The sequence below is a fragment of the Bos indicus genome, chromosome 18 (assembly GCF_029378745.1).
Source record: "Bos indicus isolate NIAB-ARS_2022 breed Sahiwal x Tharparkar chromosome 18, NIAB-ARS_B.indTharparkar_mat_pri_1.0, whole genome shotgun sequence".
NCBI classification, from domain to species: domain Eukaryota; kingdom Metazoa; phylum Chordata; class Mammalia; order Artiodactyla; family Bovidae; genus Bos; species Bos indicus.
In genome coordinates this window covers 26215101-26232983 of record NC_091777.1, presented here as the reverse complement: position 1 = coordinate 26232983, position 17883 = coordinate 26215101, and the positions used below count along the sequence as shown (strand labels likewise).

The 17883-nt window shown below is 45.4% G+C and overlaps 1 protein-coding gene across 1 annotated transcript in view; it reads right to left on the bottom strand.

The window, feature by feature from the left end:
- Positions 1–17883, bottom strand: part of ADGRG3 (adhesion G protein-coupled receptor G3) — a 28299-nt gene that overhangs the window by 10177 nt on the left and 239 nt on the right. The window contains exons 2-4 of the mRNA XM_070770205.1: positions 10746–10908; positions 2070–2208; positions 401–547 (exon numbers count right to left, since the gene is read on the bottom strand). Of these exons, the coding sequence (XP_070626306.1) occupies positions 401–547; positions 2070–2208; positions 10746–10908 (449 nt within the window). The remainder of the gene's footprint in view (positions 1–400; positions 548–2069; positions 2209–10745; positions 10909–17883) is intronic.

Genomic DNA, 17883 nt, shown 5'->3' with positions numbered 1-17883 from the left:
CTCTGGGGCATACCTGGTACACATTTGCAAGGGAATGCGCGTGCGTGTTAGTGTGAACATGGTCACACCAGCACATACATGATTATGTATATAATCAGGAATAAGAAAAGAGATGCATATTTGTGCATGGACAAGGACGCACACAGGACATGAACTCACTTGGGATACAGATACAAGTCCACAGACACTGATGGGGGCAGGTGGTGTCTAAATACCAAGTGGGAATAACCAGCATGACCCTGCGGTCCAGACTCTAAGGACATGGGTCTAGATGACCTTGGCTGGAGACGTTCATCACTTCCTTCATCCCCACTGGGTCCCTCAGCAAAGATTCCAGAGGGGGCAAGCATGTCCCAGTGAACCCAGCATTGAATCTCAGCCACCCTGTGCCTCTGCTTACCTTGAAGACATTCCCTGGACCGATGTCCAGGACAATTATGCCCAACCGGACCATCGGCCCGCTGCTCTTCAGGGATCCGAAAAGGCTCTTGGGCAGCCGGACTCTGTCAGGGTGCTGGTGCTCATCCTTGGTCACCTGCTTCGGAATCTGCAACCACAGACCCAGCCACTTCTGTCTTTCCCCGAGGAGCCCAGTCACCAACACAGTTCCTGCCCCTCCCCCAGCTGGAAGGAAAACCTGAGGTACGCTGGGTGGTGGGACAGCACCAGGGTCCGAGAACAGCTCTGAGTGGTGGGACACCTGGCGACACAGTCCAACCTCTGCTCTGTTCAGGCTGTGAGCCCCTGGCCAAGTCATAGTCCTTGTGGAGCCTCAGTTTTCCCAATATGGAGAATGGAGCCAGCAAGGTGTCCTTGTGGCCACCAGTCAGGCAGGCTGAAAGTGGATTATGAAGGGGAAACACCTGGACAAGTCAGTTTGCAGGTGTGAGGAAGGGTCAGTGGTAGTGCTTTTGGCCAGCGTTCTGACCCCTGCTGTGCTGACATAGGGCCAGGGTGAGAGTGTCTGGTTTCTGACTCAGATATAAAGGAAAAGCAAAAGGCCATCGGGAAGGGAGACAGTGAGGACAAAGAGGAAGAATTCAAGAATTCACATTGAATGTGATAGCCATTCCCACCCAACAACACATTTTGTAACAGCTAAGAATGGTCAAAATATTAAAATAAATTTTCATGGGTAGTTGCCAAGCGTGTTTCGTCCATTCTGTGACCTCACTGTTCCCCTGGGGCTGCAGCCTGGTCCCACTGGATCCTGCCTCAAAAGCACCCATGGGCATGGAAAGAGGGGGAGCTAAGTGTTGTAGCCGAGAGCCTCAACTTTCTGCTTCCTAGCCCAGAACCTTGTCAAAAGGACATGTGGGTGATTTCAGAGGCCGGTGCCTACCCCATGCAGAGGGCTCAGCTGCTAGGGTGATGTGATAAAGGGTTGAGAAAGGCCCCTCCATCTTCCATCTCTCCTTCTCTAGGCTGACCTAAAAGTCTCAGTGACAGACCACTTTCCTGCCGCTCAAACTTCCACCCTCTGCTTTATGCCTGGAGGGAGGCTGTGCCCTCACTGCACCAAATATTCCCTGTAAGTTATCACATTTTCTCTGTCTGATAACCTTGAAAGTGGGCAATACCATCCCCATTTTACAGATGGGGAAACTGAGGCTCAGAAAAGTTCAGTACTTTGCCCAAGATCACAGTAACTAGTTAGGGGCAGAATCCAGAGTCTGCCTGTTAACCCTTTAGAAGTTCTCGTGGGAATGTCAGACTTTGGAGGAGTCTTCAAGCTCATTTTATAGATGAGGACTCAGGGGCCCAGAGAGGGGAGGGGATTTCCTTGAGGACACTTTGTCAGGTGGGAGAAAGTCCAGGACTAGAACCCTGATTCTCAATTTGGCGATCTTCCGAAGGTCTCATGCTAGCACCCTGGACAATCTGTTACCAGGATCCACTCACCCAGTTAACTCACCAGCACACACTAGCCAGGTGGCAGAGAACTACCCAGTGTGACATGGGAAGGACAACTGTTGATGGACACCAAGCACAGACCATGATTCTCTCAGAAAAGCATGCCTGAGGAAAGTAGGGCCAGAACCCAACAAAGGGGACTGGGGAATCTTCACCTGAGAGGGGGTCAGAGAGAAGTACAGGTCTTCTGAGACATTGGTGTTGATGCTTTTGACAAACGCTGTCAAAAAAGACGTATTCAATGTGTCCATCTGATTCCTCTCCACCAGATAGGTCTCGAAGTTCAGCCAATATCTACAAGGAAAAATAGGGTCTTGCAGGTTGAGTCACTCACTCACCTGGTCCGCTCACCTGGATGACAGGAGGAGGAATACCATGGAGAGCGATCATCAGGCTCTTGGTGTAGGAGGGGTGACCTGGGATATCAAAGGGAAGACCGTGATGCTGCAGAAGAACAGGGGTGCATGGGAGGGATTCATGCTGGTTCTGAGGGAGTCTAGTCAGAGGTCCCCCTGAGTACATGTTTCTCTTTTTTGGTAACAAAATACATTACAATGTAAAGTTTGTCATCTTAACCATTTTAAAGTGTGCAATTCAGTGGCATTAAAGACATGCACAACATTTGTCCTGTAATTGAGATCTAATCTTACTGCATTGTGGTCAGAAAAGATGCTTGGAATGATTTCTATTTTTTTGAATTTACCAAGGCTAGCTTTATGGCCCAGGATGTGATCTATCCTGGAGAAGGTTCCATGTGCGCTTGAGAAAAAGGTGAAATTCATTGTTTTGGGATGAAATGTCCTATAGATATCAATTAGGTCTAACTGGTCTATTGTATCGTTTAAAGTTTGTGTTTCCTTGTTAATTTTCTGTTTAGTTGATCTATCCATAGGTGTGAGTGGGGTATTAAAGTCTCCGACTATTATTGTGTTATTGTTAATTTCTCCTTTCATACTTGTTAGCATTTGTCTTACATACTGCGGTGCTCCCGTGTTGGGTGCATATATATTTATAATTGTTATATCTTCTTCTTGGATTGATCCTTTGATCATTATGTAGTGACCTTCTTTGTCTCTTTTCACAGCCTTTGTTTTAAAGTCTATTTTATCTGATATGAGTATAGCTACTCCTGCTTTCTTTTGGTCCCTATTTGCATGGAAAATCTTTTTCCAGCCTTTCACTTTCAGTCTGTATGTGTCCCCTGTTTTGAGGTGGGTCTCCTGTAGACAACATATGTAGGGGTCTTGTTTTTGTATCCATTCAGCCAGTCTTTGTCTTTTGGTTGGGGCATTCAACCCATTTACGTTTAAGGTAATTACTGATAAGTATGATCCCGTTGCCATTTACTTTATTGTTTGGGGTTCGAATTTATACACCATTTTTGTGTTTCCTGTCTAGAGAATATCCTTTAGTATTTGTTGGAGAGCTGGTTTGGTGGTGCAGAATTCTCTCAGCTTTTGCTTGTCTGAGAAGCTTTTGATTTCTCCTTCATACTTGAATGAAATCCTTGCTGGGTACAATAATCTGGGCTGTAGGTTATTTTCTTTCATCATTTTAAGTATGTCTTGCCATTCCCTCCTGGCTTGAAGAGTTTCTATTGAAAGATCAGCTGTTATCCTTATGGGAATTCCCTTGTGTGTTATTTGTTGTTTTTCCCTTGCTGCTTTTAGTATTTGTTCTTTGTGTTTGATCTTTGTTACTTTGATTAATATGTGTCTTGGGGTGTTTCGCCTTGGGTTTATCCTGTTTGGGATTCTCTGGGTTTCTTGGACTTGGGTGATTATTTCCTTCCCCAGTTTAGGGAAGTTTTCAACTATTATCTCCTCAAGTATTTTCTCATGGTCTTTCTTTTTGTCTTCTTCTTCTGGAACCCCTATGATTCGAATGTTGTAGCGTTTAATATTGTCCTGGAGGTCTCTGAGATTGTCCTCATTTCTTTTAATTTGTTTTTCTTTTATTCTCTCTGATTCATTTATTTCTACCATTCTATCTTCTAATTCACTAATCCTATCTTCTGCCTCTGTTATTCTACTATTTGTTGCCTCCAGAGTGTTTTTAATTTCATTTATTGCATTATTCATTATATATTGACTCTTTTTTATTTCTTCTAGGTCCTTGTTAAACCTTTCTTGCATCTTCTCAATCCTTGTCTCCAAGCTATTTATCTGTGATTCCATTTTAATTTCAAGATTTTGGATCAATTTCACTATCATTATTCGGAATTCTTTATCAGGTAGATTCCCTATCTCTTCCTCTTTTGTTTGGTTTGGTGGGCATTTATCCTGTTCCTTTATCTGCTGGCTATTCCTCTGTCTCTTCATCTTGTTTAAATTGCTGAGTTTGGGGTGTCCTTTCTGTATTCTGGCAGTTTGTGGAGTTCTCTTTATTGTGGCTTTTCCTCGCTGTGTGTGAGTTTGTACAGGTGGCTTGTCAAGGTTTCCTGGTTAGGGAAGCTTGTGTCGGTGTTCTGATGGGTGGAGCTGTATTTCTTCTCTTTGTTCAGTCGCGCTGTGGGGAGGGAGGGAGGGATGCTGCAAACAAATAACACTGGCGTGCGCTCGCAGTGCCTCAGCCACACTGGGTCCGCCCCCGCTCAGGGCGCGTGTAGCCTCCCTGCCCACACTGCTCGGGCTCTAGGTTGTTCCGCCGGGAACAATCCGAGGCTGGCCCTGGGTTGCATGTACCTCCCAGGTCCAAGCCGCTCAGGTTCAGGCACTCGGGTAGTCCTCAGAGGCGCAGACTCAGTTGGGCCTGAGTTTTGTGCTCTTCCCAGGTCCGAGCAGCTCAAGTGATGAGGTGTTTGGCGAGCGCCAATGCTGCGACTTATCACCTCCCCGCCACTCGGTTATCTGGGTGTAAAACCGGCGCACCTTCTCAGGCAGATGTTAACCATCCAGACCCCCAATAAGTTTTAGTTAGCAAAGAAGCCTGCTTACAGTTTTATAGATAATGTCTCTCTGGGGCTGCGATTGCCCTCTTCCGGCTCTGGCTGCCTGTCACCGGAGGGGGAAGGTCTGCAGCCGGCTATCTCTGTTCAATTCTTTGTTCCGTGCGCGGGCCTGGCGGTGTCTTAGGTTGGGGCTGGCTTTTCGCGTGGTAGATATCCCACAGTCTGGTTTGCTAGCCCAAATTATTTCGCTCAGATAGTGCTCAGGGTATTCAGGCCAGATTCTTACTCTAAGCGATGCAGCTGCGCCTCCCTGCCCAGCCCCTGCTTGCTAATGGCGCGTGCAGGCGTCTGCGCTGCTTCTCCGCTGGGGGAGTTACCGTAGGACTCGCAATCTTCGAGTTTTAATTGTTTATTTATTTTTTCTTCCTGTTATGTTGCCCTCTGTGCTTCCAAAGCTCGGCACAGATTCGGCAGTGAGAAGGTTTCCTGGTGTTTGGAAACTTCTCTCTTTTTAAGACTCCCTTCCCGGGTCGGAACTCCGTCCCTCCCTCTTTTGTCTCTTTTTTTTGTCTTTTATATTTTTTCCTACCTCCTTTCGAAGAGTTGGATTGCTTTTCTGGGTGCCTGAAGGACATGCACAACATTTGAAATCATCTTTGCTATCTAGCTCCAGAAATGGCCATCATCCTAAAAGGAAACCCTGAGCCCATAAAGCAGTTTCTCTTCGCCCAGGCTCTGGCAACCACTAATCTATGAGTTTGCCTATTCTGGATATTTCATATAAATGGAAGTATGTGCTATCAGGTCTGTTGGCTTCTTCCACTTAGTATGTTTTCAAGGTTTACCTATGTTATAGTATGTGTAAGCATTTCATTCCTTTTTATGGATGAATAATATACTTCACATGTATATATCACCTTTTGTTTATACATGTTTCCATTGATAGGCATTTGGATTGTTTCCACTTTTTGGCTGTTGTGAGTAGAGCTGCTTGTAATCATGTAGAGGCTTTTGTTTAAAGAGGTGTTTTTTTTTTTTTTAAGTCTTCATTGAATTTGATACAATGTTGTTTCTGTCTTGTGTTATTGTTTCTTGGCCAGGAGACATGTGTGACCTTAGCTCCCTGACCAGGGATTGAACTCACACCCACTGCATTGGAAGGCAAAGTCTTAACCACTGGACCACCAGGGAAGCCCCTGAAGACTTGCTTTTAATTCTTTTGGGTGGATACCTGGGAGCAGAATTGCTGGTAATTCTATGTTTAACTTCCTGCAGAACTATTCAACTGTTTTCCATATTAGCTGCATCATTTTATAGTCCCATCACCAGTGGATGAGGGTTTGGACCTCTCCAGATTCTTGCCAACACTTAGTATTTTCCACTTTGTTTTGTTTCATTTTCAAATATAGCCATCCTAGGGGATGTGAAGTGGTATCTCACTGCGGTTTTAATTTGCATTTCTCTAGTCGCAAAGAGTCGGGCATGTCTGAGCGACTGATCTGATCTGATCTGAGTGACTAATGATGTTGAGCACATTTTCATGTGCTCATTGGTCTGTGTAAATCTTCTTTGGAGAAATTCTTCTGAGTAGTTGAAACTGTGGGATGATCAGTGTGTGGTGTGAGGGCTGTGCTTAGTCTGTCAGTCGTGTCCGACTCTTTGTGACCCCACGGACTGCAGCCCGCTAGGCTCCTCAGTCCATGGGATTCTCCAGGCAAGAATACTGGAGTGGGGTGCCTTGCCCTCCTCCAGGGGATCTTCCCAACCCAGGGTTTGAACCCAGGCCTCCCACATTGCAGGTGGATTCTTTACCATCTGAGCCATGAGGGAAGCTGAAGAATACTGGAGCAGGTAGCCTATCCCTTCTCCAGGAGATCTTCCTGACCCAGGAATCAAACTGGGGTCTGCTGCATTGCAGGCAGATTCTTTACCAGTTGAACTACCAGGGAAGCCCCTGTGTGAGAGCTCATTCACATTTATTACTAAGGGCTAAGTGAATACAGGGAATTCAGCCTTTGAAGACTTAGCTCTATGGACACTGACTTATGGGAACTGAACTGGCATTGGAAATACATAGAACACAAATTTAATTGTCATTTATTTTACTGTAGCCCTCTTGCCATAGGCTAGAATAGGGGTCCCTAGTCCCGGGAGCCACAGATGGGTATTGGTCCATGGACCATTAGAAACTGGGTTGCACAGCAGGAGGTGAGGGGTTGTCTTCCACAAAACCAGTCCCTAGTGCCAAAAACTTCGGGGACCACTGGGCTAGAAAGTTGGGGTGAGGCAAGTCCCGCCTCCCAACCTGGTCCCCGTACTGGTGCTATCCATGGTGCTGAAACTTCTCTGGCCAGAGTTCCTTTTCCTAAGCAAGGCGTCCTAAGATGTGTTGCCCATGTTTTAAAAGTAATTTTAAACAGGTGAAGGCTGAAGTAGCAATGAGAGAGAAGTGGAACAAGAGCAGATAGAGCCAGATCAAGGCTACTGGAAAGGAGTAGCTACGGAGGGCTTGCAAGGGAGACAAAAGGGAGAATTTTATTTCAACATTGTTTTTTGAATAGTCACAGTTACCCAAGTGGTGCTAGTGGTAAAGAACACATCTGCCAATGCAGGAGGCATAAGAGATTCTGGTTCGATCCCTGGGTCGGGAAGATCCCCTGGAGAAGGAAATGACAACCCACTCTAGTATTCTTGCCTGGAGAATCCCATGGGCAGAGGAGTCTGCTGGGCTATGGTCCATAGGGTCACAAAGAGTCAGACACAACTGAAGTGACTTAGCACAGCACCAAGGAATAAAACTCCAAGGAAACCACAGGACAAAAATATTGTAAAATGTAATCCATGAAAACATGTGCAAATGAGATTGGATGGATCAGGCAACTAGAAATCCAGCCAGAAACAGTGGGATGAGACTGTCCAAATCCATTGACTGAGATACACCAATTGATGCTACTTTTTATCTTTCAAAAATCTAAACAAAGAAGTTTTGTGATTTTTATTGTTACCAAATAAAATAGAGAATTGTATTTCACAATACAAATAGCTCACCTCATGCATTCCAAACATTCCTTTCCCTTACAAAACAGACCATGAATTTACTTTCTTGAGGGAAGATTTTCTGATCTGGTTTTCAGAGCACTTTAAAAAAATTATTTTAGTTGTGAAAGTAACATATATTCAGAAATTCTAAAGCATAAATGAAAGTGAAAAGAAAGTGTTAGTCACTCAGTTCTGTCCAACTCTATGTGGTCCCATGGATTGTCTCCTCTGTCCATGGAATTCTCCAGGCAAGAATACTGGAGTGGGTTGCCATTCCCTTCTCCATAGATGTATACCTGAATTTTTAATTGTAAAGCTGACACTTATTTAAGGGTCATCTTCTTTGTCTGATACTAAATTAACTATTGAGATAATTTTTTGTTTGTGTTTGTTTTCATGGTACATTTTTTTTTTTCATTGTAAGTGGTGTGAAGTTCAACAGCTTGTCTTTTACCTTGGAGGGGGCATCTTGATATTCTCTAGTCCACTGAATGTCCAGGAGATTCACTGAGGTGCAGGGACCCTGAATTCTTAGGGAGTTTGTCTCCTATCTCCTGGTTCACACGTGTCTTCCTACAGCATCTTCACTACTTGCTGCTTTCTGCTCATCAGATCTAATCAGCAATGTTGTCAATGTAGTGAAATTTGTAGAATCTCAGGATGAGTGAGGTCTCTGTGAATTATCTTATGACAGTGAAGAGACTTGATGTGGCCCTGAGGAAACACTGTGGCTATATACTGTTAGCTCTGCCAAGTAAAAGGAAACGACTTCGGGGACCTCTCTGGTGGTCCCATGGTTAAAATCCACCTTCCAATGTAGGGGACTCAGGTTCAACTATCTTCCCTCATAGCTCAGTTGGTAAAGAACCATCCTGCAAAGCAGGATTCCCCGGGTTGATTTCTGGGTTGGGAAGATCTGCTGGAGAAAGGATAGGCTACCCAGTCCAGTATTCTTGGGCTTCCCTTGTGGCTCAGCTGGTAAAGAATCTGCCTGCAATGCAGGAGGTCTGGGTTCCATTCCTGGGTGGGGAAGATCCCCTGGAGAAGGGAAAGGCTACCCACTCCAGTATTCTGGCCTGGAGAATTCCATGGACTGTATAGTCCACGGGGTTGCAAACAGTCGGACACGAATGAGCAACTTTCACTTTCACTACTCTCAGGTTCAAATCCTGGTTGGGGAACTAAAACCCCACATGCCTCGGGGCCACTAAATCCCCCTCACTGCCACTAGAGAGTCCACGTGCTGTTACACTACTAATCCCGAGCACACTAGACCCCATGCTCCACAGCAGAAGAAGTCCACATATCACAACGGGAAGCCCTTTCACCGCAACTAGAGAAAAGTCCATATGCTGCAATGAAGACCTAGCACAGCCAAAATTTTTTTCAAAAACTTTTTCAAAAAGCAAACTACTTTTGGAAGTCCTTGAAAAATGGTTTGGAGAAAAAAAACATTAGCCATGTAATAGCCGCATAGCAATAGCGAGGGGCTATGTTGATTTCTTTGTGTAAACATACTCATCAGGGACAGCAGCTGCAATTAGATTCACTGCCTGATTAAGTTTATGACAGTCCGTGTCATTCTCCAAGACCCACCTGACTGATGGTGTGTTAAATGGAGTTAGGGCAGGTATTATCACTTCTGGTTCTTTCAAGACTTTCATGGATGCATTAACCTCTATATTTGCCCCCATCGATGTTGTTTTGTTTCTGGTTTACTATCTCAGTGGGAAGAAGACATTCCAGGAGCTAGTATTTAGCCATTCAATGAAATGCCCTCGCAAATGCAATTCAATAAAGAAAGCATAATCTCTTTGATAAATAGTGCCCAAACTGGACTTCCCGGTGGTCCAGAGGTTAAGAATCCACCTGCCAGTGCAGGAGACATGGGTTCGATCGATCCCTGGTCCAGGAAGATTACACATGCCTCGGGGCAACTAGGCCAGTGAGCTGCAACTCCTGAAGCCCGAACACCCAGAATATTCCACGGGTGTGGAACACCCATGCTCCACACAAGAGAAGCCACCATAATGAGAAGCCTGCGCAGTGCAGCGAAGAATAGCCACCACTCACCTTGCAGCAGCAAAGATCCAGGGCAGCTATAAATTAATTAATTAATTAAAAAAAAAAGATAGTGCCAAAACCATTAGCTATCTAAATGTAAAATGACGGCAATAACATAAAGCTAGACATTTGTCTCACACTGTGTACAAAAAATGAACCTCAAATGCTAATTGAGCCTAATTATAAGACTTCAAACAATACACTTAGAGCAGAAAACTTAGAGCAGAAGAAAAATTTTATAGCTTTGCTTGATGAACATTTCTTTGATATGTTTTAAATTTAAGTTAGAATTTATCAAAATTAAATGCTTTTGATCTTCAAAAGGCATTGTTAGGAAAATGAAAAAACAAATCATATACTGGGAGAGAATGCATATTTGCAAATCATACATCTGATAAAGGACTTGTATCCAGAATTCTTAAAACTCAGTAGTAAGAAGACAACCCAGTTTTTTAAAAGAGAGGAAGATTTGAATTTCACCAAAGAAAATACACAAGCACATGAAAAGTTACTCAACATCATTAGTCATTTGCTAAATGCAAATAAAACCATAGTGAAATACCATCCATACTCAGTGACATGGCTATAACCCAAAATACCAACAGTATTGTTAAAATGTGTTGAAACTACAACCCTTTTATACTGCTTATGGGAAAGTAAATGATATAGCCACTTTGAGAAGTAGTTTGGCAGTTTTTTATAAAGCTAAACATTTACTTACTGTATATCCCAGCAATTCCATTCCCAAAGAAATGAAAACATATGTCTACAAAGAACTAGAATTCAAATGTTTATGGAAGAGGCCCAGATTCCTGCTCCAGCTCAGAGGGCCTTTTACCTCTGCAAATTTCCCAGATGGCACAGTTTCTCCTGAGACCGTGTACACTTTGAGAAGCAACCAGCAGTTCTGTTAAGGTCAAAGTCTTCATACGAGTTCATATTGGTGAAGCCCTGGCAGACATTTCTTGGCTCTTCATATTTGGGTGTGGAATCTTCCTCACCTAACGGAGGGATGCAAAATGTGAATGTTCTGCATGAACAGGCACCACAAGGGCAGAGGGTAGAGGAGTTCAGGGTCCAGAGTCTAGTGGTGTGGACTAGAACCCCAACTCCATCCATCCACAGCAATTGTGTGAACTTGAGATGGATTTATATCCTCCCTGGACCTCGATTTCAAGGTGAAGGAGATAATATCCTGCCCCTGCTGCACCACCCACCCCCCCAACATCTCACAGGGCCAGTGGGCTACTTCGGGGAAAGTACATACAAAAGGCTTGGCACATGACTATAGATAAAGGTTCATGTTAGTGCGAGTACCCTTTCCTGCCTCCTCCAGGGAGTCTGCCTGGCTTTTTTGCATTTGTTCCACATCAGACTTTTCAACCTTCACAAGTGGGACACATGGTGTAACTCTTAGACATGATCTGTTTTGGTTTGCCTCATTCTCCCACATTCCCAGCACAACCTTCATGGCTACCTCCTGGTTTAGGTGGAAAATACAGCAGAATGAGGCTCCCTGAAGCAGAATGACTGAGCAAGGTCAACAGCTAGTTGGAGACTCCAGGACCAGAGGTCAGCTTTCACCTGGTAGGGGATGGAGTGCAAGCTTCGGGTCACTAGCTGTGTGACCTCAGATAAATTACTTAAACTCTCTGATACTCAGTCCCATTGGCCAGATGAAGCTGATGATACTTTCCTTCCTAGTTGTGGGGAGGATTAGAGATCATACATGTTAAGGACATAGCTCACCGTAGGGGTACAAAGAGTCAGTATTATTTATTCCAGGAGGTGAGAAAGGCATTGTAAGACTATTTGCATATTTATGTATTTACATTGGATGGAAGGATGTGTCTATATATTTACCTATCTCTCAACAAAAATAATATCTGAACAGAGTTTTTAAAAACAAACTGTGTACAAGGACATAAGATGAAAAGTAAAAGTCCCTGCAACTCCCAGGTCACACTCCAGAGTTCACTACCTGTAAAAGTTTATTGTACAACTTTCCAGGGAATGACTATGCATATGCAAGCATTTTATGCGAATTTACAAATTTACATGAACGGGATCATTTAGCAATATATCTAAAAGAGCTTTCTGTGTCGGCACATACCGATCCATCTCATTCATCATATATTTGCATACTATTTCAGTATACGGGTATTGCAATGCTTCTTCAGTTGGCCCCTTCTTGGTGAACATTTAGGGGGGGTTTGTTTTATTTTATTTACTATTTTGAATAATGCTACTTACATCTTTGTCAGTGTATGTTATGAATTCGTAGAAAACATTCCTATCCTCGGCATTTCTATATCAAAATGTACGCACTTTGGAAAATTGCTAGATATTATTTAATTTCCTCCTTTTAAAAAAAAAGATATTCAGTTTTACTTACTTATTTGGCTACACTGGGTCTTTGCTGCTGACCCAGTCAGCAGCCTGGTCTTTGACAGGCTTTCTCTACGCACTCAGGCTTCAGTGATTGTGGCATACAGACCAGTTTGCTCTGTGGGCTTAGTTGTCTGGCGGCATGTGGAATCTTCCTGGACCAGGGATTGAACCTATGACCCTTGCATTGGCAAGCAGATTCTTAACCACTGGGCCACCAGGGAAGTCCTCAAAGTCCTCAAATTTCCTTCTCAAAAGGGCTACAGCTCTTTATACTTGCACCCAAATGGGCAAGAGTGACTGCTTACTCACACGCTCACAGTCCTAGACTTCACCAAACTTTCAAATCTTTGCTAGACTGGGGGTAAAATTGGATTTCATTTTTATTTTAGAAGGAGTCTGAGCATCTATTTGTATGTCTTTTTCCATGAACTGCTTTATTGTTTCCTTTACAGGGGTGAGCCTGGATCTTGACAATCTGTGCCTTTAAGTTCTGACTGGCCCACCAGGAGCTGAGGGTGAGGTGGGCAGGGAGACATTTACTTTTCATTTTTTCACACCCTTCTCCAGTGTTTGATTTTTTAAAAATTATGTACAGTATTACTTTCACATTAAATGAAATCAGTTAAATTTTAAGACAAAAATGAAATACATAGTAAAGACAAAAGCACACCAAAGTTAGGGTAAATGTAGGGTAAAACAGTAACATTTTCAAGTGGATTTTATAATAATTAGGGCTATATGTGACAATGTTTTAAGTAGCTTATAAAGGAACTTTAGTTTTCTGTTAGATTGTAAAGATATTCATAATATGTTGTTTAAGGGGAAAAAGCACAGGGTGGGTGAGAATATACAGAACAAGATCCATGTTTGCTTTTTAAGCAAAGGAGGAAGAGAGGGGCTTCCCCAGTGGCTCAGAGATAAAGAATCCACCTGCCGCTGCAGGAGATATGGGTTCGATCCCTGATCTGGAAAGACCCCCAAGAAGCAGAGCAACTAAGCCTGGGAGCCACTACTGTTGAGCCTGTGCTCTAGAGGCTGGGAGACACAACTACTGAAGCCCACGCTCCCCAGAGCCCACGCTCCCCAGAGCCCGCGCTCCCCAGAGCCCGCGCTCCCTAGAGCCCGCGCTCCCTAGAGCCCACGCTCCGAGACAAAAGAAGCCACCGTAATGAGGAGCCTATGCACCACAGCTAGAGAAAAGCCCAGGCAGCGATGAGACCCGGCAAAGCCAAAAATAAAAATGAATAATTTTTAAAAAGGAGGAAGAGAGAGAAAACAGGGAAGGAGGAAGAAAGAAAGAAGGAAGAAGAGCAGAGAGGAAGAGGAGGGGAGCCAAGGAAAGTGTCACGTCAGCTCCAGGGGAGGGAACATTGTCTTTTAATGGCAGCCCTCTGTGTGCCTGAGGGGTTACTCATGGGTGCGGGGTACAGAGGGTACCTCCGCAGGCGTAAACAGAGACTCCCTCCTGGCCCGCCATGAGATTTTAGGGACTTCAGACTTAGGAAGCTCTTGGCAAGTACCCGGGGCAGAGAAGATTACAAAACATCTTTTTTTGCAATTAGTTTTGGAAGACGTCATCAGAAGCATTTAGCCCAGACAGGGAGAGCCTGACCCAGGCCTTTGTGCCGGCTGCTGCTGCTGCTAAGTCACTTCAGTCGTGTCTGACTCTGTGCGACCCCATAGACGGCAGCCCACCAGGCTCCGCCATCCTTGGGATTCTCCAGGCAAGAACACTGGGAGTGGGTTGCCATTTCCTTCTCCAACGCATGAAAGTGAAAAGTGAAAGTGAAGTCGCTCAGTCGTGTTTGAGTCCTAGCGACCCCATGGACTGCAGCCTACCAGGCTCCTCCGTCCATGGGATTTTCCAGGCAAGAGTACTGGAGTGGGGTCCCTCCAAACCCACCCTACTCTTCTCCATCCTGCTCTGACCCAGAGGTTGGTCTCCAAGGACCACCTCAAACTGGGTTCATACGGGGAGTGGGGGATGGGCAAAGAGGTCAGAGGGCAGGACAGTACCTACCCCTCCCTAGCCTCCCCATCACTGGCCTGCTTCTCTCTGCCGACAGCCACAAATTCTTGTTCCTGACCTGTGCTTAGTAAAGTACCCCCCCTCCGCCTTTTTTAAACATTTTTTTTAATGTAGATCATTTTTTAAGTCTTTATTGAATTTGTTACAATATTGCTTCTGTTAGGTAGTTAGAAAGGAAAAGGGAGTCCAGAATGGCAGTGGCTAAAAGACAAAAACAAAGAAGGGAAAAGCCCCTGAAAATAGAACAAAGGAAGATTCGAGGACCGGAGTGAGAACCTCAGGTAAAACAAACAGCCCTCCTGGCTAGCCCAATTTACAAAGGGCAGGCTCAAGGGGAGGAGAAAAAACATAAAAAAAGAGGAACCAAAACTGGGCCAGGGGCTTCTCTTCTCGTCATGTCTTTTGGTTCGGCCCACCCTCACACCTCGAGGATGTATTTTCCTTTGCTTTCTAAATAAAAAATGTAAACTAGTACAGCCACTATGGAGAACAGTGTGGAGATTCCTTAAAAAACTGGAAATAGAACTGCTATACAACCCAGCAATCCCACTGCTGGGCATACACACCGAGGAAACCAGAATTGAAAGAGACACGTGTACCCCAATGTTCATCGCAGCACGGTTTACAATAGCCAGGACATGGAAGCAACCTAGATGTCCATCAGCAGATGAATGGATAAGAAAGCTGTGGTACATATACACAATGGAGTATTACTCAGCCATTAAAAAGAATGCATTTGAATCAGTTCTAATGAGGTGAATGAAACTGGAGCCCATTAAACAAAGAGAAGTAAGTCAGAAAGAAAAACACCAATACAGTATACTAACACATATATATGGAATTTAGAAAGATGGTAACGATGACCCTATATGCGAGACAGCAAAAGAGACACAGATGTAGAGAACAGACTTTTGGACTCCGTGGGAGAAGGCAAGGGTGGGATGATTTTGAGAGAATACTGTTGAAACATGTATATTATCGTATGTGAAATAGATCACCAGTCCAGGTTTGATGCATGAGACAGGGTGCTCAGGGCTAGTGCACTGGGATGACCCTGAGGGATGGGTTGGGGAGGGAGGTAGGAGGGGGGTTCAGGATGGGGAACATATGTACACCCATTGCTGATTCATGTCAATGTATGGCAAAAATCACCACAATATTTTAAAGTAATTAGCCTCCAATTAAAATAAAGAAGAAGAATAAAAAAAACCAAGCTGTAACACGGAGCTGTAACACAGGTCCATCCAAGGAAATTACATGGGGCTGTAACACTGGCACATCCGAGGGCTGTAACACTAGTCTGTCCATCACTTCAAATTTTTGTTGCAATGAGACAAAACCAAGGAAATTACAAACTCCCCAATGCTTCTGTTTTATGTTTTTGATTTTTGGCCACAAGGCATGTGGGATCTTAGCTCCCCGACCAGGGATTAAACCTGTATCCCCTGCATTGGAAGGTGAAGTCAACCACTGGGCCACCAGGGAAGTCCCAGGAAGGTAACCCTTTATTAAAGAGACCGTCTGCTTCCCTCTAGATACCTCCCAAGTGGCACAGTGGTAAAGAATCCAATCAACACAGGAGATGCAAGAGGGTTCGATCCCTGGGTTGGGAAGATACCCAGGAGTTGGAAATGGCAACCCGCTCCAGTATCCTTGCCTGGAAAATCCCATGGACAGAGGAGTCTGGCAGGCTACAGTCCATGAGGTCTCAAAAGTGTTGGACATGACTGAGTGAGCACGCACACACTTCTTCCTCTGGGTCCCTACTCCTTTGACACACCCATGTCACTCTGCTAGAATGTGAGTCCCTTGAGAGTAGGGACCACATGGTATATGAGCACAGGGCCTTATACTGTGTCGAGGGCTCCATTCATTTGGGAATGAATGAATGAAAAGAACAAATGAACGTGTGGCAACTGCCCAAAAACACCCACAAAGAAAAGACCTTGCTGCTGCTAAGTCGCTTCAGTTGTGTCCAACTCTGTGGCAGCCCACCAGGCTCCCCCGTCCCTGGGATTCTCCAGGCAAGGACACTGGAGTGGGTTGCCATTTCCTTCTCCAATGCATGAAAGTGAAAAGTGAAAGTGAAGTCGCTCAGTCGTGTCTAACTCTTAGCGACCCCATGGACTGCAGCCTACCAGGCTCCTCCATCCATGGGATTTTCCAGGCAAGAGTACTGACCTCAAGATATAAACCTCTCAGGGCTCCTCACATTGTTTAAACAGATGAACCAGAGCACCCATCTTACCATAGGGGAAACTCTGTCACTCCAAGGGGACTTCGAGGCCTGACCAGAAAATTACAACTTCTGTGAGGGGCCTAGAGTCCTTATGAGGTCAAGCAAGAGCCACTATTGGTTATGAAGTTAATTAATCCTTCAAGTGTTGCTGCCACACCTCTGGTACAATGTTGCCATTTTTCACACTTTTTTGAGCCATGTCCATGTGTGTTAGTTGCTCAGTCATGTCCGACTCTTTGTGACCCCACAGGCTCCTTTGTCCACAAAATTCTCTAGGCAAGAAGACTGGAGTGGGTTGCCATTCCCTTCTCCAGGGAATCTTCCTGACCCAGGGATTGAACCCAGGTCTCCTGCATTGCAGGCATATTCTTTACCATCTGAGCCACCAGGGAAGCCCTATTTTGTGCCAAAGACTGAATTTTGCATTTCCCTGAATTTCCCAACTTTTGAAGAGAAGAGAATTACTTGAAGCCCGAGAGATCAATCCAAAGCCATGTGACCCCAAGCTGGACACACACAGGGGTGGGGATGAAGGACAGGCATGAAGGCCACTCACTGAATCAAGAGTGAAACAGGAGGAGCAGGCAAAGCTCAGAAAAACAGACAGCCCATGGGGAGAGTGCATCGTCCTCTGCCCCAGGGGGTCGCTGCAGAAGGCAGAGAGCAGCCAGGGAGAGCTGGCCAGGTGGGCCGGGGCAGGGGCCTGCTTTCCCAGGAAGGAGGACAGCAAGGGCACAGCCTGGCACCCTCGGGCTGCCTCTGGACAACCACCGTGTGGGTGTGTGCCAGACCAGGAGTGAGGGCTTCCCTGGCGGACCAGTGGTTAGGACTTCACCTTCCAGTGTGAGGGGTGTGGGTTCGATCTCTGGTTGGGGAGCTAAGATCCCGCATGTCTCGGGGTCAAAAAATCAGAAGCAGTAAGGTATCAAACTCAACAAAGACTTTTAAAATGGCCCACATGAAAAAAAAAAAATCTTTGGGAAAAAAAAGGCCAAAGTGAAGGAATGGAAAGTCTAATTCTCAGCTTGGGTGACTGGGTACCGTGGAGCCATTGTGGGGTCAGGGAAGGGAGCCTGTGTGGCTGGGGAAAGGGGTTGGGGGTGGTGGTGGGAGGGCAGTGCAGGCCATGTCTGGCCTCAGCCTCCAGGGGGTCCCAGACTCCTTTCCAAGGAGCTCAGAGGCAGTGGAGAAGGGCTTGTCACATCCCTTCACCCCACGTCCCAGAGCCATGACTGTCAGAGAGCCACAGTGTGAGGTATAGGGGTCGGGGAGCACCCTCCATGGCCCCCTCCCATGTCCAGGCTGCTGTGGGGAAGC